We start from the raw sequence: 22,047 nt of genomic DNA, 5'->3' as shown, positions 1-22,047 counted from the left end.
CTGTTTCTTCCCTTGCTTTCCCAGACTACAACTGCCAGCTGGCATCAGCAACTGGCATCACCAACTTCAGAATTTTCTAAGCTAGTTACACTGTGTTTACACTTAACCACTCCCAACTGCCCCTTCCCATCCAGGATCTATGTGCCAGTATACTTCTCAAAGGGTAAAAGCACCTTTCAGATACCTCCTAAACTTCTCCTTACACTATGTCTGGGCCGAAGTTAAGAAAGAAGATACAAGGCAGGCTGGATTAATGGTCATTACAAAGTTTGGCCCTCCCCTTGTCTTCCAAGCGAATATGTGCCAGTTACACTGGTGCAGACACCAAGACCCACAACGCAGAGCCAAGGTGGGCTCAGGGACCCAGAAGGACCACAAGGAATGGTGGCATCTACTTACCGCCTGCTCACGCAGCTTCTCGTACAAACACTCCAGCCGCTGCAGCGCGTCCTCCAGCTTCCTTCGTGTTTTCTGAAGCAAAATAGGTATTGCTTGTCTGCCAGAGCTTCAAAGCCACCTCTCCAGAGCCAAAGTACTCTCACTCAGTCCCCCCCCTTCCTCTGTCTTTCTACAGCACCTTACCATTCAGCTGCATCTCAGCCTCTGACAGCCAGGGTCTGTCAGAGGCTGTGATACAAGCCGGCCATGCCCTCCTCTACACATATACATACATGTACATATATACACATTCTCTCCCCAACACAGAAAGATGGATTGCCCCTTTTCCCATTTCTCAGCCTAGGCATTCCTCCCTTCTGCCAGTACTTGCAGACCACAGGATAGACTGATGACTTCCAAAGTATGAGAAATATCCACTAGTTGACCCATGGGGTGTTCAGACAGCCTCACCCTGACTGGCCCAAGAACAAGCTTCTTCCTGATCTCCTTAGGGAAAAGAGGGAATATCCTTCCCACTGTAGGTGACCACCAAGGAAAGTGTGTGAAGTGAGTACTGAAGCTCAGATGAGACTGACCTCATTAACCCCATCTTGAATAACCCACTCAGAGGTAACTTATTCCATGAACACAAATACCTGGCTCTGGGCACTGCTGGAATAGGCCTGGAAGCCACAGGAGTTCAGGTGCCTTGCACTGCTGTACAGAGCCAGCTATCAAACACCACCTGTGTTAAGTGCTTAAGCCCAAAGCAGCAGGCCTTTCTGTCCATAGAGGGAACCATTAGATTATGCTGCAGAAATTGCTATGCTGCATTCTCAGAAAGCACAGAGCAAACACACTGAATTTCCTGCTCTAATTGCCTGACTCTGACATAGCAGTCTAGGCTCAGTGTTCATCATAACACCTATCAAGCAGAGGTATTCTGGAAGGTTTCTTAGTTGCCTCAAGCCCTGGGAAGACTTAGCAACCTAACACAATGTGCAGACACAGCTTTCCTGCTTCCAGACAGTCTGACCTGACACATTGACCCAATGTGACATGTGCCAATAGCCTTTCAGGAACCAGGGTGGAGAAATAATGTTTACTTGGACACAAAGATTGTTTGGCTTTCTCTTTCACCTGGGATATCTCAGCCTTTCCCTCTAAGGAATAAAGATAGCTGGTAATACCAGGTCTGCAGGAACTGTCTGCAGATCAAGCCAGTGAAACTGAATTAGCTGGGTAAATTCTTCTACTTTCCTCAAAAGAAAGAGCCAGGAGGACAGAATCACTGCTCCGAGAAGGCAATGAGAAGCAGGGGATAAAAGTTAGAGAATGCATCTCAGTTCCCAAAGATGAACAAGCCTGCAGCCTAAAGGAATGAGGCAAATGGAGATTAACTTGGTTATAGGGACAAGACTTTTCCTTTCTTTACCCAACCAAAAGAAAGAAGCACCAGTCAAATATCTGTAAGGGAAAAAAAGTCCAAGATCAGAGAAGGGAGGACTTACTGGATCAGTGGCAACAGCCGAGCAGCGTTGCACCAACCCTTCAAATGTAGCCTTCAAAGCCTGGTGCTCAGGGGGCAGCTCCTTCCTCTCAATGCTTTCCCTAGGTAGCTGGTGATACTGACAGAAAAAAAAATGCAGCTGAATAAATGCAACAGGAGCACGAAAGGCCGGAGCAGGTAGGCTCCCCTCTTCAAACTAGAGAACAGAAAGAATTTCCACCCTTCACAAACCCAGAGAATATCTGGAAGCACACAGTTTGGTTATCATCAGACTGTGATACAGCTCCAGGCCTCTGTGGATTCTCAACTCCCAGCAGGCTGACAGCCTGCCTGGTCTCCCTCGCTCTCTTCCACCCATACCCCGGTACCATTTTTTCAACCTGGCAATTCCTCTAATGCTCAGCAGAGATGCCTTGTAGGGGCTAGGGAGCAGCATATGCCCTCTGCAGCTGCCAAGTTGTAAGAACCTCAAAAGCTGAGTTGTTTTTCTACTTGACAAGATGCTGGTGGCAGGGGAATGCCCCACTTTCCCTGGTACCTGTAAGCCGCCTTCCTTAGGTGCTCCTGGGGGTGACTGGCCAGATTCTTGCAACCTGGATAGCTGAGGATGGATCCCTTGGGGTTCAGCAGGCACGCCCATTACTGGAGCTGTGATGGGGGCCAGAGGAGTAAATTTCTCAGGCAACTGTCAGCAAAGAAAGGGAAGAAAAAAAAAATAATCAAGAAAACCAAGTCCAAGGAAGAAGGGTTGGTTGCTTCTCTACAGAAAAATTCAACATCCTTTCTAACTTGAAGAGTCTCCAGTTCTCAAGATGATGAAAGAACACATCCCTGTTCTTTCAGCCCCCTGACTCAGAGAATAGAGCCCTTCCTCTTCCATCCTAGATGAACAGTCAAAGCAACAGCAAGAAAACCCCTCTGGAATTGCTCAGATCTGTTACCCCTGAGAGCACTGGACCTCAGAAAGCCGCTTGGTCTCTGCAACGGCACGAGTCCTGAATGTAGAGATTAGCAGCAGTAAAGTGTCCAACTGAGCAAGTATTGGGGAAAATCCCATGACATGGGGGGAGATTCCGCTTGCAAACACTTCATCATGCTCCTGCTAAGCCAGAGAGTCATGACAGATTCTCTCCAACAGGGCTAGATCAAAAGGAGATGGCTTTAACAAGAGGCTAATCCTGTTGTAGTGAGCACAGCCTGAAGCAGGTTCCCAGCTATGCTGCCAGAAAAAAAAGGGTGAGAAGTCTGTTCCAAGCTAAAGAAGAGGGGTGGGGGGTGGGAAGGATGCCAAAGAAGCTTCTCATCACACCTGCCAGCAGGCACCAGTGATAGAAACGGGGTACTGAGAGCATTTGTTGCAGAAGAGCTCAGCTCACAGGCCCTCCAGTGCAATCACGACAAGGCAGAGAGCTGCAGGACCAACACAGCAGGCAGCTCACAGCTACACCTGTCCCAGCTTCTCTCAGCAAAACTGCCTTATCATTTGGTGTTAGCATCTGAGGAAAATCACTGTTGGTCTCACTGTTCTGAGGGAAAATGCTGCCCCTAGCTGTCAGGTGTGAAGAGAATGTGACCTCCTTAGCTGCTATAAAAAAAATTGTGTAGGCAAGGGCATAAGATTAAATCTGTATTTTTAACAACAAATTATTGTAGGCAGCCTGGGAAGTACTGACATAGGATGCAACATTAGAGCTGATAACCGTATTACAAAACAGCCACCCTACAGAACAGCATGTGACTTTGGATGGCAAAGACTCAAGACTGCTTGGACTCCAGTCCTAGCCATGCAGGCACTGCAGACATAGACAGAGCAACAGGGATGGAGACCTGTGGAGTCTGACAGAGAGCATTTATAGGAACGTATCTGTCACATGGAACTCCCTGGCTAAAAGACACCCAACACATATTGTAGCTGAAAACTTACCTTTTTCTTTTGAAGGCCTCCTCTTCCAGTAGACGGATCACTCCAAGATTCCTGAGCTGGCAGGACAGAGGACAAGACACAAACCACAGACTGTGAAAGCTGGCTGCAGCAACAATTCATGCAGAGTTTAGAACTTCCTTCAGGAGAAGGCCCTTTGGCTCCAATTCCCTTGTCATTGCACCCTTAGACTGTTTCAGCTGAGGAATTTCAAACCCAGCTCACAGGCCCATGAGGTGCTCTTGTTTCCCCTTCCCTTTCCTAATTTCATTCTTAGTATCCTAGTGTGTGCACAGCCTTAATGAGGTGATGTCTGATCAGACTGAACTGGCACATGCCCACTACCACACAGGAAATTTTTTTTTAAACTATCTGAAACTTTCTGGATTTTGTATAAGCTGCAGAAGTCAGCCTTAGAGTCAGGCCTGAACCTTGATGGGGACCTACATAAGTGTGCACCTCACATTTCAGGAAGTTCTTGGGGTTCCCCAGAGAATATGGCACTGTGGTAGCACAGCAAGAGCCATGGTATAGGTGAAAGGGCTTCTCACCAGTACTCACAGGAATGCTCATGGTGGCAGTCCAAAGCAATACAGTCTGTTCTGATAAAGGCAGAAAGATTTAGGGGTGGGTTCCCTTCCAAAATCATGTTCAGAATTAAAGCTTAGCATCATTTGCTGACTGCCAAATAGAAGGGAATAGACTTAACCAGTAAATGCTTTGGAAGCAGAAGGGTGTCTCGGCAGATGCTTCTGTGGTACTCTAACCTCACTCCAGGTAATTTAAAATCCATCAGACAACATGACATCAAAAGACTTGTGTCCACTCTTCATTCTGCAAAGGTCAAATTGCAACTACCTGTCCTGTAAGGTACCTGCATCTTTAGACAAAACCCCAGTATTAATAACCTCAAGCCCATGAGAGAGGAATAATCTGTGAGAAAACAGAGGAATTCTAAGGGGGCAATATCAGAATTGCTGGAGCTCAGAGCCACACTTAATGAGCTGCTGATCCTGAACTGAGCTTTAAAAATCACAGGGGAAAGATGCAAAAGGTGCTTCATTACTTTAATTACCTTTATTATTAAAATCCTGGCAGCCTCTTTTTGCCCTCCCTTTTCCCATGATTTCAAGACTCGCTCTCTGATGAGTTTGGATCAGAAGTTTAATTAAGTTGGCACCTATTTCTAGCTTGGGGATTCTGTGCCCTAGAACTCTGCTGGCCCCCACAGAATCTGTGGCCCAGCAGCCCTTGGCACTATTCCAACTCAGTGGCACTCTGTATCCTCACTGGAAACAGCTATTTAAATTATACCCTTTAAGCCAGGCATTTAATCATCAGACATGAGAGACAACAGACCCTGGTGCATTTTGCTGGGGTGAAATGCTATCTTCCCTATGCTACTTGTGAAATATGATTTCTCATCATCCCTGAAAGGAGTGCCCCATGGCAGCAGTCTCCAGCAATGCCTGTCCTAGAAAAAAACAAGACCATCAGAGGCTGGAATCAGGGATTATCCTGGCCAGAAAGGAGATGAGCCAACATGTTGCTGTTCTTCTCCCTGTCCCTGACATTCTCAGGAACTTGGGATTTCTGCAAGTGGAGGTGTCTGTTCATTGTGTTAGTAATAATGTTCATGAGCTGCAGATACTATGTTCAGGAATGTCTAGAGCAAGCAATTTTGGCCAGTCAGGTTGAGTGATTTTACAGGCCCTTTTGAGATAAGAAAAATACAAATCAAAACCAGCACAATAATAGCAGGCAAGAAAGCACTCTCATGGAAACCAGTTTGCACTGCTGAATCAAGCATGCCATACATTGCCATTAAAACTGCGGGCAAATGCTTCCAAGGAGAAGGGAATTTCTCAGTAGTGAATTCCTGAAGGGCATCTTCAGCCTAAAGATTTGCTTGAAGCCCTTGCCGTGGAATCATCTTCCCCTAACAGGGAGAAACTGAGGTATTTTGTTTCTCAGCTGAAGGGAGAGCTCCGTCTCTTGAGTCCCACTCCATGCAGCCAGACTGCTTGGGGATGTAAGTGCCTATAAGTACTTGGATTTCCTAAATGAAGCTGTGATATTTGTGCCTGGTAGATGGTCCTGCCAAAGAGCATCAATCAGAACAGTGACAGACCACAAAGACACTGAGCCTTACCCCACTGACAGTGTAGATTAGAATATGACTACCTCCCAAGACCAATGAATTCCAAGGGGAGAAATCAGTACAAAGTCAGAAAAATCAGTCAGAAAACCCCTTGGGTCCAAATTTTCCCCACAGTCAAACCAAGATTCAAAGCTTCACCCTTTAACTAAAGCCAAACTAAAGTCAAAAGGGATTTCCAGTTCCCCTTGGAAGAGAGCCCCCAAATTCTGCTTGGGAAGCTCTACTCCACCACTGCTTCTGCTGGGACTTCACCTCTTCCAAATCACAGGAGGAAAGCACAAGCAAAACAATGCACAAGGCTGGGAGAGTAACAGGGAGAGATGAATTATAGCCACTGGCCTGTTCCTCACCTAGAGAACCAAGACAGGAAAACTGTCTGCTTCCCTGTCCTGTTGGTCCAGCAACTGCCTGAAAAGACAGAGACTGAAAATGGTCTAATGCCTCCAGAAGTGGAGGGAGATAGAGTAGGAAGAAGCAGGAGACCATACTTTCTGTACCCAAACTCATGAGTACTTGCATAGTACTTTTATTTCACTTCCAATATCCCCAGCTGTCACTTACTAGTCCTCAGGACAGCTATGTTCCCTACCCCACCTGTACAGCTCCCCAGGCATGCAAGGGAACAACAAACAGCAGCGAGCATGCACACATGCACACATATCAAAACATGCATTTCACTCAAAGCAGCAACATTGCCTGCCCCACAGATCTGGAGGTTTCTCTGGGTACTACCTGCATGATCCGTGTGGGGATCTAGCCAAGGGAAGAAACCTGAAAATCAAGGCAGGGTGGAAAAGGCAAAATCACCAAGAGCTTTAATTCAGTGAGTAATTTTAGTGGACTGCTATGCCAAAAAGCTTTTCAGGAAGGAATTTGTCCAGCTGTAGCTTAGAGCCTTTGGTGTGTAGTCCCACAGACTTCACACAGTGGGTTTTGCTCTCCTTGGATAAACACAGGTCAGCAAAGGATTTCAGGTGAAGGCAAACATCATAGCCTCAGTTCCTTCACTCTCAGCATACGTGTGGCTTGGAGAAGCATCTGCTCAAAAATCTATGGATTGTCAGTCTTGTTGTTAGGGATCTCCACAGCCTGGCTAAGCCTGTCCCTTGAGACAGCAAACAGAGAATTAATAAACACCAGATATTCTGGGAAATAGAAGGAATGCCCATCCATGAGCAACTAGGTCCAACAACATTCTTTCTATTCATCATGATAGCAAGGATAGCTAGCATGATGAATAGATAGCTTCACACGATAGACTGGATTCACACTGTAGACCCAGAGGGTCTAAAGACCTGCAGGGAGGAATCCAGAAGTGATTTCCAGACAAGCCCTTTATGACAACAGGAAGAAAATGGTAGTCCAGAGCCCAGCAGACAGAGGAATTCAGTCCTGAAGCTAAATAAGGAGTGTCTCATGGACAGGGAAGCTTTCCCACAACTTCAAATACACTTCTCATGTAAGTTGCATAAACAAGGGTGAGATGAGCAAACCTTCCATCCAGGGTTCCATGGGAACCACCACCCTTTCCATCAGAGCAGATGCCTTTGGAGTAGATGACTATTCAGGGTGCACTGAGGACCTGAAGAGACATCATCTTGCAACCTCAACCTGGGAGACAGAACAACTGAGCAGGGTGAAAGAAACTGTCACCATTGTTGTGTTCCACCACCACAGCAAGACTCAGCAGGCTCTGCCTGTAAGGTCTGCCTCAACACCACATCCAGTTTTTACGGAGACAGACCAGACCTCAGAAGATCCATGTCCATTACACACTGCAAACCCCACCTGGGCTTGTTCTGGACATACAGGTCACACAAGCAGTACTTACCTGTGGGAGGAGGAGGAATGGCTGCTGGCAGTGGTTTAGTAGATGGAGCTCCAGGACCTCCCTGAGGATAACCCATGTTCATGGGGCAGTTGAAAGGTGCCGAAGAGAAGTCTAGAGGAGACTGGCTTGCCACAGGGAGAGGACAGGCTGCAGGAAGCTGAGATGATGGGGCTGAGGCTGGAGTGAAGAGGGCAGGTCTGGGTGGTGGAACACCAGGAGATGTCATGGGCATCAACTGTCCTGGCAGAGAGGGCTGGCTGGAGAAAGGAGCAGGACCAACAGGTCTGACTCCCACTGGTTCAAATGGCTGAGACTGTAACACAGCTACAGACAACAAAGAGAGTGTATCAGCATCACTTGTTTCATGTGCCAATCACTCATGACACTATCCTTCTTGGCAATAAGCCTTCCCTTTTTCAAGCCATATCCTTTAATATCTGTGCCCCCCTAGCCCAGGCTACATCAGTGAAACAGCCACCAAGCCAGCTGTGGCTTTTCCACCCCTATATGTGCTTAGCACCAGCACACATGAAGCAACAGTTACTACAACTAGATCTGTCAGAAGCACTGAGAAGCCTCTTAGACAGCTGACTTGTTCTTTGTCAGTACAACAGGCCTGTGAGGAAAAAACCAGAGCAGCCACCCACATTGAGGGCTTTAGTCTCAGAAAATCTAGAAATGGACACAACTATCAGACAATGCTTACCTGGCCCTGAGACAGTTGCTGGATTCAAGCCCAAGTTGTATTGTGGATATGGGTGCCCTCTGGAATAGACACTTGCTTGTGGACCTGTGCTGGCCTGGGGAGGTGCAACGTGGTGAGGTGTCACAGGCATCGCTGGCACTGGCTGAGGTGTGAAGAGGGAAGGCACTGAAGGCTGAGATGGTGCTGAAGGGGAAAACGATGATGGATAGCTGGGCTGCAATTAAAAAACAAAAAACTTGCAAATGGCCAACAGAGTCATATGCATACACAATACTAGCAGATGCAATTTCTATCCCTGTCACTTTCAGGCAACAGAAGCTGCTGCTGCTGTTGGTGCCCTGGATGCACTCGATCAAAGGCCTTTCCCACATGTAACTTGCTCAACATGATGAGCACCACACTCTTTAGAGTATTTTCCAGCTCTCAAAAGGATTAGTCCTCAGGAGCAAGTTCCCCTATAATGACTTCCTGTAAGCACAACCAGGAGGAAACAATGAAGGAACAATAATGGAATAGTAGAGGCTGGAAACAAAACTTGGTGAACTGTCTTCTTGTGCAAGAACTGAGATGAAGTCACGAAGCCATACTATACTAATTTTACTAAGATATCAGGGTAAGATGAGCATAGGAAAATGACCCCAGCCCCTTTCACCCTAAGATTTGAGATCTTAGTGGGTCACTTGTAACAAATCGTCTCTGGGGACTGCATGTAGGACATGGCTTTGTGGAAAGACACCAGGCAGCTTACTTTTGGATTGTCACAGAGCTTGTGTTTGCTCCAGTGAAGGACATCAATGAGGAGTTCCTCAGTGTCTGCAGTTTATGTCATCTCATGTTACTTCTTATGCCTTCCACAACCCAGTAGCTTTCCTCCCTCTTCCCAAGCCACGAACACCTGAGTTTAGGGCCTACCTTCTCTGGATGTCTGGGACCTGCTTTGTGGGCTGCTCCTTCAAGAATGGAACCGCCCTTGGCTGCTGCGGGTTTAATGACCCCTACATTGACACGAGCGTAGGGAAAAGGGGGTGGCTGCTGATCACCCACACTCTCTCCTTGAGCATGAAAGAGCCGGTCTCGGAGCTGTTCAATCAGGAGCTGAAAGAAACTATGCTTTAGAAGAAGCACTTTGAGAGCCCCAGAAGGAACATGTTGGTGAGGCTTTTAAAGCACACCCTGACCTAAAGCATGATGAATCAAACTGCAAAACTAACCACGTCACCAACAGCCATGAGGAAAAAAACCTCAACAAATGTAAATGACAATCTGGGACATCACCTGCCATACTATCAGGCAGATAAAGTGTCCTTGATCCTTCCCCCAGCCTTTATAGTATTCCTTCCCCAACCCCTACCCACATTTAGGCACTAGATGGATTTATTTCAAACTGCCAGGTGACCTCCTCATTCCCTTCCTCTACAAGCTAGTTTCAAGAAGAGAGGCAGCTTCCTTGGCAAGCTGCTTCCCAATGTTGTTCTCCATCAACCATTTTACAGTTCTACAACTTTTTCCTTTTCCTTGAATCAAATGCACTACAAAGAAAATGCAGATGAAGACAAAACCCATATCCTGGAATACCTTCCCCCTCCCCCTTCTATTCTCAAGTTAGCATAACTAAGGTGAAACTTTAAGTCCTGATGCATGACAAAACCCCAGCTCTCTCTCATGCAATTTCCCCCCCATACTACTCTTTCTCACAACAGCTTGCTGGTCACTCACCTCCTTAGAGCTGCTGGGTAGGTAATTCATTGCAGCTGCCAAGCATCCTTGTGATGCCAGGAGACTGGCATACTGGGTGATTCGTTCTGCCAAGACAGGGCCTGGTGCTGGTCCTGCGGTGCCTCGAAGCATCTCAGTGGACCTGCTCAGCACCATCACCTTCTCTATAAGGTCCTGAATAATACATGGGGAAGGAAGAAATAAGACTACTCAGAATTTGACTAGTTTTACTGGTTCGTCTCATACTGAGACCATACCAGATGGCTCTCCCCACTTTCTATTGACATCAGGGCCAATGAGGACAGAAGTTACTCCCCTCTGCATCAAATACTATCACTGATGACCATTTCCTCAGAGGCACTTGGTGAAAAATAGGAACCAGGAAGAAAATCCTGACATTGCTACTTTAACAGTAAGGGAAAAACAGAAAATCAGAAGCCACAAGATTGTTCAAATCAACTGTGATCATTTTACAAGGAAGCTACTATTGTTACAGGCAATCAGCTTGGAAGAGGAAGGCTTAAAACTACACCAAGAGAAATTAGCTAGAAAAAACTACTACTGCTGGCAAAAGAACCAGAAGGGTTTTAGTTACTCAAAACTCCTTCAACTCCTAGGAATGAAAGCAGTGTTTACAGCTGGAGAATGATACATGCTGATATCTGGCAACTGGGAGAAGGCCAGTTGCAGAAATAACCAGGAGTCCTGAAGAGGCCTTTTTGTTGCTTTTACTCAGTAGTAGCATTACAAAACCAGGGAACTCTATAGCAGAGGGCATTTTCTGCAGATATCCAAGTGGAAGACTTGTCTAGCTCACTCTAGCAAGTGACAGACATAACAGGGCTTAGTCACTTAGCCAGGACTGGTTGAAGCGTAACAGATTACTGAGATTAACTCAGTTGGTCAGAGCATGGTGCTGGTAATACCAAGGTTGTGGGTTCAACCCCATACGAGCCATTCACTTAAGAGTTGGACTCAATTCTTGTGGGTCCCTTTCAACTCTGATTATTCTGTGAAATAATCAAAAGGAATGAAGAGAGGTAGGTAACAAGGTTGATTTAGAAGTCCTGATTTATCTGCAAGGCGTGACTTCCCATATGTGATCATTCTATTTGCAGCAGGAATATCATGATCCAGACTTCATTTTATTTTGCTAAGGCTGTTCTGAAGGTACAGAAGTAAGTTCTACATGACAAGCACAGCAGCAAATGTATCTCAGGTTACTACCACTTAAAAAAAAAAAAAAAAAAAAAAAAAGGTATAGCTCAAACTTCCCTGAACTTCCCTGACCAAAAGGAAGCTCAGAGATGACATCAGTATGTAAGAGAGACAAGTAGGCTGTAACTCCTGTCCATGGCTGGATTTATGTGCAATGCAAACACACAAACCCTGACTGATTCAGAGTGCAAGCCTTTCAAAGTAGGCCCATAACCCAGGCTGGAAGGAGATACCTGGGTGAGTACAAACAGGTTTCCACTGTCTGTTGGAAGCCAGATACCCTGATGGGAAAATGCAACAGTTCAGGGCTACCAGACTGGCCTAAAGAGGAGTCAAACCAACATCATAGCGCCTGTACCTGTAGGGCAAGTGGTGATGAAGTCTCATGGTTTTTTACCCAGCATTCCACCAGTCTCTCCACATTGCCTGATGAGATATAGCAGAAGCAGGCATCATTGGACAGGGCTGCATCTCCCTCTGACTCCAGGCGGGCACCCAGCATGTCTAGAGAGGAAGAGATGCAGCCAACATTTAACACACTCCCCTTTGGAAGAGGTCATTAACCCCAGTGCTTTGAATCTGCACCTAATTAGAATCATAGAATCATTTAGATCATTTGATCATTTAGATCATTAAGATTGAGTTTAACTATAAACCTAGCACTGCCAAGTCCCACTAAACCAAGACTTTAAGCGCCACATATACTTGTTTTTTCAATAACTCCAGGGATGGTGACTCCACCACTTCCGTGGGCAGCCTGTCCCAATGTTTGACTACCCATTGAGTGTAGGTGATCTTCCTAATGCCCAATTTAAACTTCCCCTGGTGCAACTTGAGGTTGTTTCTTCTTCTACTATCACTTGCTATTTTGGAGAAGTACAACCTCCTTTTGGGTAGTTGTAGAGAGCAGTAAGGTCACTCCAATCCTTTTCTCCATGCTAAACAACCCCAGTTCTCTCAGCTGCTCCTCATAAGGCTTGGGATCTAGACCCTTCACCAGCTCCACTGCATAACTGTTGAATAACAGAAAAATGGGAAGGAAACCCAAAGCCAATCTGACTGAAAAAAAAAAAAAAAATTTGTACATCTGCCAATTTTTATGTCTGCCCAAACACATAAAAGAAAGAAATGACAGATGAATTCAGTGAAAAAAATCCAACACTCTTTTTTTAATTTCCAAAAGAGGTGTGGGAATCTCCAGGCAATAGTAGGGTGCTGAAACCTGTTTTAGGTGGAATGAAGCCCACTGGACCTTCTACTGTAAATGAAATACCCTTCTCTATGGAATAAAAATCACCCTCTTCATGTCTCAGCCAAGGGATAGCATCTATCCTGGTATTTTTCCATGCTACTTCTAGAGGAAGTATGTGGGTATTTCACAGGAAATACCCACATACACAACTTTACACCATGATTCTCAGCTACAGTGTGCACCTATCATTCTCCTAACTCAACACTCCACACTGATTTAACTTCCAGATAGCTGTAATGAGTAAGAAGTGCTTCCTTTTCTTAACTCTCTCCACTTCTTTCTGTAAGCACTCCAGAGGTACCCTCTGCAAGGGAAATTGTATCAAAGCATAGTCCACTGCATACCACAGAGCTGAGTGTAGTCTTCATGCTTTGAGTATGTTAACAAGATGGCCAGTGCCTCCTTCCAGCTCTGTAGATCACAAGTGCAAACAATATCTTGCCACTTCTGCTGCACGATGGAGGAAAGCAGCTGTAAGGGAAGCAGAAGGCCTGTCAGTCACTGAAGAAAAAGATAAGCTGACAGTCTAAGCAACAGCTCATTTTCAAACACATTTTCCACCATGCACAGACTACCTCACTGTACATTAAGGTCCAACAATCTCAGCATCCCTATGTTAACAGTAATTGGAACCTGATGCCGCTAAGGAGAGTAAAAAAGCCCAACAAAGCACTTAAAAGACTATGGAAACAGCCATACTAAACAAGACTAAAGATCTAACAAGTATCTTGTTTCAGAGCAGCTGGTATCAATGACTGGGAGCACAGTGTTAAGATATCCCAACCTCTGTTACACTTCCCCATTTGTAAATTAATAAGCTAGGAACTTCCTAGCTGAGCTGTAAAGGGGCAGTATGCACCACAGTTTACAAGCATGAGGAGCTGAGACAAAAATCATTACAAAAAAAAAAAGGAATAGAGAACACCAACATACTATGTAAAATTGTCATAAAACTACCAAGATATTAGAGATATTAGAGTAAATGCAATAGGAGATGAACAGACTCTGCTGGCATTCTATTTCCTTCATTGAAGAAAAAGCATTTCCACATATATTCAGAGGAACATTTGGCAAGACAGTGCACACCTTCCCCTGCTCATTGTGTACACAAAACCATCACTCACCACGGAGAGATTTGTTTTCTGCTTGGCAAAGTAGCGCTTCTGGGTTTCCTTTAGGAGGTTATCCCCACCAGCTATAGCTAAGATGATGGCATCAGCAAAGCGCTCTGCTCGCATGCACAGCTCCACTGCACCCTCAAAATTCCCCAACAAAAGGGCTTGACTGATGAGTCCATCTGTATCTACAGAGGTGAGAAACAGAGTCAACCCAAAAAGTCATCATGCAGATGAACTGATGATGCTTGTTTTAAAGAGCAGGCAGTAAAAAGTAGTAACAGCTAAAAGCCCACCTAAAAGAAAATTTGGAAACTCAAAAAAACCCACTGAATTGACTCTAGGTCTTCCATCATCTAGAAGATTCTTCTAAATTTTTAATGGGTCTCTCATCTGGAAGAAGAATTTCTATGCTCAATGTGATATGCTGCATAATAGTTGAAGGAGTCATATGTTTTAAACGTATCCATCTGCTGGAGAGAACTAGATTCTTCCTGGTCTCTCTGAATTTTCTGGTTTTCTCTCCTCTCCCCTCTTCCTAAGAGGGCAGAAACACTCTTTATGTAACATACCTTCTGTGACAGGAATCTCCAATGTGCTCATATGCTGTGGGATGAGGTTATCAAAAAAGGATGAAGAGGAAGAAACAGCTGATACATCATCACTGGAGTTCATCAAAAGCTGTGCAAAAACAGCAAGAGTTTATTTAATTCACTGCACATACATATTCTACCCAAAACAGTTTAGTGGATTATAGGGTGGGATGGGGCTGCTCTCTATTTGTTTGTGCATGCTCGAATAAATCTAATTTCAATTTGGAAACTCCTGCGCAATCCATCTGCACAGTTTCACAAGGGAAGCAGCAAGAGCAGTGCTGCAATTGGCAAAGCCTAGGAGATTGATTGGTGCAAGATATGCAATGCCAACAGCACTGCTGGGCAGCATTTGTCAACTCAACTGTCAGCCCTTGAGCAAGATGAACTATTTTGGATGGAACAGAGACAAGAACAACAAGTAAAATCTGTAAATCACAGGTTGGATCACAGCCATGCGTGGTGCTTTACTGAAATGCAGGACACAATTGCTACTCCTAGAATATCTCAGCCAGTGTTTGAGGCTTGTGAAGGTGATTACTAATCAGAGGGTATAAGTTTTAGATACCTCAGAGGAGAAAAGTTACAGTGAACCAGGCCTTGAAGGCATCTGAAGATGGACATCCCAAAATTATGTGAAAATACATTTCAGAGGATAGAGGTGAAAAAGAAAGAAGTACTACAGCAGAAGCTTCAAAGAGGAAATCCAGAACAGTAGCATCAAGTTAAGCTGGGGTGAGGCTAATTCTACCACTGAAGAAATCAACAGTGGTGAAGCAAACCTTCTTGCAGGAATAATAGCCAGGAGTCCTTCATTGTTCACTGGTTAGTTTTAAAGCCAGAAGGGAAAGTTATTGTTGCAGTGAGGGAAGTTGGTGACTTTCAATATGAGAGTTCAGCAAGCTTTCTTTATTGATTAAAGCATTAGACATTTAAGCACAACACATAATAAGCTCATGCATATTCTGTAAACTAAGCAGTCCATTGGTTATATTATAAACATCAATTCTTACCTTGCTCTCTCATTCTTTAAAACTTACCTCTCTCTTTTCCCACGCTTCGCTCTCTGTTACCTCATCCTGCTATCAAACTACAGCTATACTCAAGGCCACAGCATCTTCACAGGTGCAGACCTTAGATTAGCTGAGTCTAGTACTTTTCCAATTCTCAGCTATCCAGAGCATGTCTACATGACCCTTGTCATGTAACCAGTCCCCAACAGTTATCATTTAGTCTGACCCTGTGAGGATTTGATAGGCCTGTGAACTGCCCTCTGCAATGCCAGCATTGAGCCCAACAAGCTGTGGTTGGAATTAGGCCTTCCAGTTCATTCTGCCCTCCTCTGCTCTCCCAAGCTGGCAAGATGTACAGGACATACCTGATCTGGTGCATTTGTATCACCTGCCTCAGGAAGGGGCTGTTTATCTGGGATTCCATTATTCAAACATGAGGCAATCTAGAAAAATAACAGACACAGAGTAAAGCAAAGTAAGCACATGGACAGCAAAACTACCAAGAGACTGGCAAGCCCCAGACACAATTCCCCCTACTCTTTCACCTTTTTGAAAATTTCCACCACACCCTATTCCTGGCTGGCTGCCTATCAGTGACTATTTATCCTTTTCAGAGCATTATCCATCAGTACTATGCTAGACTGTCTCCACCTGTCACCTTCTTCCTGGTTGAAGAATCCCCTGAGATGCAGAGAGCTGAATGCTAAAAGAAGCTCTCACAACTACACTGTTGTTGAACACTTCCCAGTGCACCAACAACTGAAAGCAAGATAACTGGGCTCAAGACCCCTCTGGCTACACCCTTACAAGTGCTGCATTTGCTTTTTAGTGGGGTATACTTCATGTGACTCCCAGCTGAAATTTCTCAGACTTTGGTCATTTGTGTGCGGTGAGATCACTTGCTCCTCCTTCCAGTAGGACCCTACAACCCTCCTGCAACAGCTTTAGTCCTGCAAAGGTTTCTATCTATTGGAAATACCCCTTACCTTTTTTTGCAGATCCTCTTTACTGTAGCCCAGCAGCTTGAGAAGCTTAGTCCTGGACTCCTGCTCCAAATTCACCTGAGCCCCAATGGATATTAAAAAGATAAAAAATATGTAATATCATAGACATCTACACACTGATAATAGTTAGCTGCTTCTAGCAGCAGCAAAGTTCAGACCTCAGTTTACAGATAAAGAATTGAACTATGAAAAGTCCACCTAATAACTATTGTGTAAAGATGTATGGAATTTAAGTTATAATCATGATAAAAGGGCAAAACTCAAGTTTTCCCCAGTTACAACTGAGGTACAATTGTGTATCAAGACCACAACTGTTTAGTGTACTTGGTCATTAGTTTTCTGGATAATCTAGGAATTGCCAAGCTAATCTCTTCACAGAAAAAAATGACTGATTTGAATCTGGATGAAACTGAGACAAGCTGGTTGCCTGAAGTGCTAGCTGATTCACAAGAATTAGTTAACTTTTACAGAAGCTCCCTGGGTGATGATTTCAGACACTCCCAAAAATTCCCACAGGCTGCACACAGCCTAATTGATAGGCACTATTTAAATGCTTTCATGCATGATTTACATTCTGCAATGAGAATCTGTCTGTCTCAGTTAAGTCCCATGCTGCTTCTTCTACACAAATGATCAAAACAGTCCATTTCAGAAACTGTTCCTGCAGAAGCAGGAATGGTGCTGCAGGACACTTTTGTACAGAAGCCTAGTTTGTAGTTTAAGACAATCAATTGTAATATATCCTTTATGTTATAGAGTGGTCTCTTAGGACCACACACCAGATGGATTATAAAAAGTGACTCAAAATGACAGTTTGATGTGTCTCATTTAACACAACAAAAGACACTGTTGAAATGGAGACCACTTTCACCACCTAGATTAACAGCTGGTCATCCTGTTCAAGATTCCCCACACAAATATAATACTGTGGCAAATATCTCAATATTTTGCCCTCCCTACAGTCTGCTACAAGTGTCTGTAAACCACTGCCAAGACTAAGCCCTGCCTCTTCAGAAGGACGACCTCTTCTAATTACCAAACTCTCATGCTACCAAATTGTCCATGAGGGCTAGTCAGTCCTCATGCCACAGCTCTCTCCTTTTTCTAGAGAATCTAATTGTCCATTTGGACTTCACCTTGAAAAATAATAGCGTACTGCTCCACAGGTTGCAGGCAGATACAACTTGGCCATTTGTTGAGTTGAAAAGATCCTGTTTCAGGAAGCTCAAACAAATCCACTGAAAAGATCATTCCTAATAAAAACCAAGACAACCTCAACTTTCTTTAGAAAAATAATACTTATATTAATTCAATTCCATTTTATATTTAAAAAACCAGGAATATAAAGGGCTAGAGAGGACCATATTCCACCCCAGGACCACAGAAGAACTGACCTCTTTATTTCACCACAGCCATCCTACCTTCAAGAAGTTCCAAAGGTTCTCATCAAATGGCAACTTGGCTGTCTGGATCTTGCCCTGGCAGTAATCAAGGAGGTTCCCTGACTGCAAGGCCATCTGCAGTTCTTTGGATCGGAGTAGGAATTCAGTTTCAGTAGTGACTTGACTGATGAATACCTGGTGTGGATAAGTCTGCTGCATTTGCTGCCCAGGAGCTTTGGTTAGACCAAAGGTAATCAGTTTTCCTCCAAACTGAGAATGACAGAGAGAGATACAGTAAGTATTCTTATAAACAAAGGTAAAAGCTACTCAGTTCTTCATTTAGCAAGACAGACCCAAAGTCCAGCAGTGATCACAAGGAACCCAAGAGTTTAGTGTACATGGATGGTATGAGCACTGAGGGAGCTCTCATTACTAGCCCTTCAGCTGAACTGAACACTGATAAACTTGACACTAGTGCATATCCAAATCAGCCTAGCCAATTGCAAGTGCCAGAGAGGCACAGAGGAAAAAGTACCACAGAACAGAACTGGTAGTTCTTTTGTTACATGGAGAGGCAGACTGAATGATAAGAACTATCAGGTGAAGAGCAGGTATTAGACAGAAAAAGAACAAATCAAGCAACAAGCTAAAAGAACAGTTCAGCCATCCAATTTAGGAGCAAAGATGTGAGGAAAATTAAATGCCTGGATAGGAAAGAGACAGAGAGAGGAGAATGGGAATGCATGCCAGCCTGCGAGGACAGCTTTTACAAATTTTTCTTAGATTATGTTAACTTCTACTTATAATCTCCCATTCTCCACTACAGGACTCTTTCTTGTTGAAAATATATCTAAATATTGAGAGTAAACAAACTTCACTTAATGGGACACTATAATGCACCTTAAACAGGCATTAAAACAACTAGCAACAAGATACAGGTTTCTCTAGTCAAAGCAAAGGATTGTGTCACAAGACAACACATCTATTGCATTTTCAGTTAAGGACGCTCCATTCACTTACTGCAAATGAAACCCCCACAGGTCTGCGAATCCACTTGGGTGGTTTTTTTAATGGTGGAATCAAGGTGGTCTGAGTTACTTGCTCTGGCACCTGCAGAGGAGGAAGGCTCTGTCCTGTGCCAAAGGGATCCAGGTTGTTGAAGGAGGAAGAGATCTAGAATGAGATGGAAATAGGAAAAAAATATAATTCAATTCCTCTCTGTATGGAGTAAGCATGAAAAATGAGGCCAGTACAGTACCTCTTTCTGAAATACCACCGAGGCCCTGTGCAAGAGAAAGGGTATTTCAAAACAGTTTCAGCAATCATTTCTCAAGGAAGTTTTACCCTAAGAGATTTTCAATAAGTTTTTCCTTAGCAAGAAGCAAATTTCCTAAAAAAACACTGTGAGGCCTAGCACCCAGCTCAAACAGAGGAGTTGCAAAAATTACTTGTTTTTACAAGATAATGACAACACATGGTCAAAAGTTGTCCAAATTATTTCTTGTTTTTCTCACAGAGGAATTCTGACTCCCTTTGTGTTGCTAGAGTCTTTCAAATCGGCTAGTTTCAAGGACTGTCTCAAGCTTTTTTGGCTTCGATGAGACTGATGAAATAAAACTTTCTTGTCTAGACGAGAGAGACAAAAGTGGCCCCTGAGCCAGATTTCTTACATTTAGGGAGTCAGTGAACATACATACAATGCTGTTCACAAGCACTTTTCATTTTTAACATTGTTCACATAGATTTGTTGTTTGCTAAAGATAATCCTGTTCAAGTTTGACTGGACTGTAGGGAACAGCTTTATAATTCAGCTAACCAGCGTACCCGAAAGGAAGCAACCTCAGGCTGATCAAGCTAAGGTTGCCAAATCTTAGCATCACAAGCAATATTTTGTCTTTCTTCAGAGGAAACCAATTCCAAAGAAAGAACAGTTCTTGAGGAACAGCTTATATCCAACAGATGAAACACCCTAAACCTTAAAGAAATAAATATACATAACCAGGTCTGCAATAGAGTTTCTGTCCTGAGACTATTGAATTCATAAGAGAAAGACCTTTTGGTCACAAACTCCCTATCACCATAACTGTCATTACCTCCTGCTTGTGTTCTTACTTGATATTCAATTTATTCAGGAATTATTCAACACTACTGTTCCCCAATTTTGAACAGTGGAAGGGTGGTGCATACACATGAAGAATGCAGAGAAAGAAAATTCTCCATGGGTTAAATAAATCCTTAATCTCCCACAGCTGTTGCTTGATAAAGTACTTTCTGTCTCTTGCAAATCCTATGAAACTGAGCTCAGTCAGCTGTAAATGACTATATAAATAACACTTAAGCCAGTTCATACATATTCTCTTAAAATCTGTATTGTAAGGCATTTGTTGGCTGGGACAGAGGGAGGGAATTAAAAGACTAGACACCAGATTAAAACTAAAATTTTAGACAGTAGTGACATTTAATCTGTTCAGAATTTGCTCATCTATTCATTGGCTAAGTAATGGGTTTCAGTATCAAAAATATTAACATGCTCAAAGACTTGAGGAAAATTGCTAATAAGCCACTTTATAAAATTACCTTCTAAACTAATGAACAATAACATATCCTATTATTAGTATCAATGTATTTAATGTTAACCTAATGACAAGAAAAGCTTGCGTACTGCTTCATTTTTAGTCTATTAGTAATAACAATAAAACGTATCTTAACATCACAACTGCCCTCACTCTTGGTTCTCTTTACACGCCTTGTCAGAGGCAATGTGGTCTCTCTTTGGGATCTGGTGGGATTATTAAACCTCCACACAAGCAGCTTCTGGTTCCCACACCATACAGCCGTCGGTCCAGGTGTGTGGGACAGACTGCATCACTTTAAAGTGACCCTGTTACACACGTGTGTTTCCACCACTCTGAGCAGTCACAAGAGAAACTGCTGGTCTGTCAAGGTCTAACATCTAACATGGTCACAGGACTTTACCTTGTCAGCCTGCGTCTTCTGCTGAGCTTCTAAGTTCCCACCCATAACAGAATAAATGTTGATCCACCCATCAAAAGTGGCAGCAGAGAAGACTGAAGGATTCCTAGGACACCACTGGACATCAAAGCACCACTGACTCCGAATGGGCAACTCATACACCACCTATCACAGAAAGAGAGAAGACAGAAGCACAACACAAATAGCCTCCCGCTTTCCCCAAATTACTTGCTCACACAGCAAGCCTGTTACTTTATTTACATGTCACCATTGCATACCAATCTCTTATTTTTGCTTCTTGAAGGGTGCATTTGCAACCAAATTATAGCACCTTGAGTCCAAACAGCTGAAAGTCACAGAAAACTCATGTAAAACTGGATTCTGACTATAGAGCAAAATCCAAAAGTAAGAAGTCACTTTTGCTCTGCTTCCTGAGTACTACTGTATCATCAGAGTATTGTAGCATTGTTACATTTGCTGTTAACCAGGGAGAGACACCAAAAAACAACACAGTAAAATCAGAAGTCAAGAGGCAAGAACACAAACAGAAAGAATAGTGTGGAGCAACAAACGTGACAAGGAAAATAAAGAGCCTAAAGAAAAAAAAAATAGAACAAGAAGAGAGGAATGTAATAGCTGCACATGAACTATGAAGGGCATTGCAGCAAACAAGTTTATGGTTCAGCATTCAAAAAGCCAAAGTTCAATTCACAGACTTCCTGCCTGATGTTGGGCAACTCACTAACACAGCCTTGACTTTAAACCTCCCATTTATAAAATGAACATATTTCCTTTATGGTTTACAGAAACAAAGCACAGACAATCACAGCTTCATTCTCTGTGGGAACATGATCTGTGTTTTCTATTCCAGATAGAAGCAAATTAATATAATTTGCTTATATTAAAATCTAGACTGCTAAACAGAAAAACTAACAAACAAATCCCAAGAAACCAAACATCCCCCAAACCCAAAGAAACCAATACTTCCCTCAAACTTACAAGATCAGCCATTCTGTATAACTGTATTAATTGTTAATACTGGAAAGCTTCCCAACTCTTTTCACTTGAAAATTTGCTGTTCATTAGTACCAAATCAAAAAGAGTCCCCTAACAGTAGTTTATACACAGAAGTCTAATTTGAACTACGACTCTGCAAATCTACAGCAGCATGCATGTCAGCCACAGTAATTTTTTTAAAGTTTTCCACTAAAAGACAGTGAAAATATTTTTGTAAAAATTAGACAACAGGAACATTTCAGAGTCTGAATCTCTTC

General features: G+C 43.6%; 1 protein-coding gene across 1 annotated transcript in view; it reads right to left on the bottom strand.

Annotated features, from left to right (window-relative positions):
- The window catches only part of SEC31B (SEC31 homolog B, COPII coat complex component), a 35,463-nt gene that overhangs the window by 2,007 nt on the left and 11,409 nt on the right, over positions 1-22,047 (bottom strand). The window contains exons 9-25 of the mRNA XM_030241046.2: positions 20,777-20,938; positions 18,821-18,973; positions 17,840-18,070; positions 16,401-16,475; positions 15,780-15,857; positions 14,381-14,489; positions 13,818-13,996; positions 13,038-13,164; positions 11,800-11,945; positions 10,224-10,397; positions 9,420-9,602; positions 8,508-8,721; positions 7,802-8,125; positions 3,813-3,868; positions 2,427-2,573; positions 1,890-2,006; positions 400-471 (exon numbers count right to left, since the gene is read on the bottom strand). Coding sequence (XP_030096906.1) covers positions 400-471; positions 1,890-2,006; positions 2,427-2,573; positions 3,813-3,868; positions 7,802-8,125; positions 8,508-8,721; positions 9,420-9,602; positions 10,224-10,397; positions 11,800-11,945; positions 13,038-13,164; positions 13,818-13,996; positions 14,381-14,489; positions 15,780-15,857; positions 16,401-16,475; positions 17,840-18,070; positions 18,821-18,973; positions 20,777-20,938 — 2,547 coding nt within the window. The remainder of the gene's footprint in view (positions 1-399; positions 472-1,889; positions 2,007-2,426; positions 2,574-3,812; positions 3,869-7,801; positions 8,126-8,507; positions 8,722-9,419; positions 9,603-10,223; positions 10,398-11,799; positions 11,946-13,037; positions 13,165-13,817; positions 13,997-14,380; positions 14,490-15,779; positions 15,858-16,400; positions 16,476-17,839; positions 18,071-18,820; positions 18,974-20,776; positions 20,939-22,047) is intronic.

The sequence above is a fragment of the Serinus canaria genome, chromosome 6, assembly GCF_022539315.1.
Source record: "Serinus canaria isolate serCan28SL12 chromosome 6, serCan2020, whole genome shotgun sequence".
In the NCBI taxonomy this organism is placed as follows: domain Eukaryota; kingdom Metazoa; phylum Chordata; class Aves; order Passeriformes; family Fringillidae; genus Serinus; species Serinus canaria.
The sequence above is the reverse complement of the archived record's forward strand: the minus strand, read 5'-3'. Positions and strand labels throughout refer to the sequence as shown.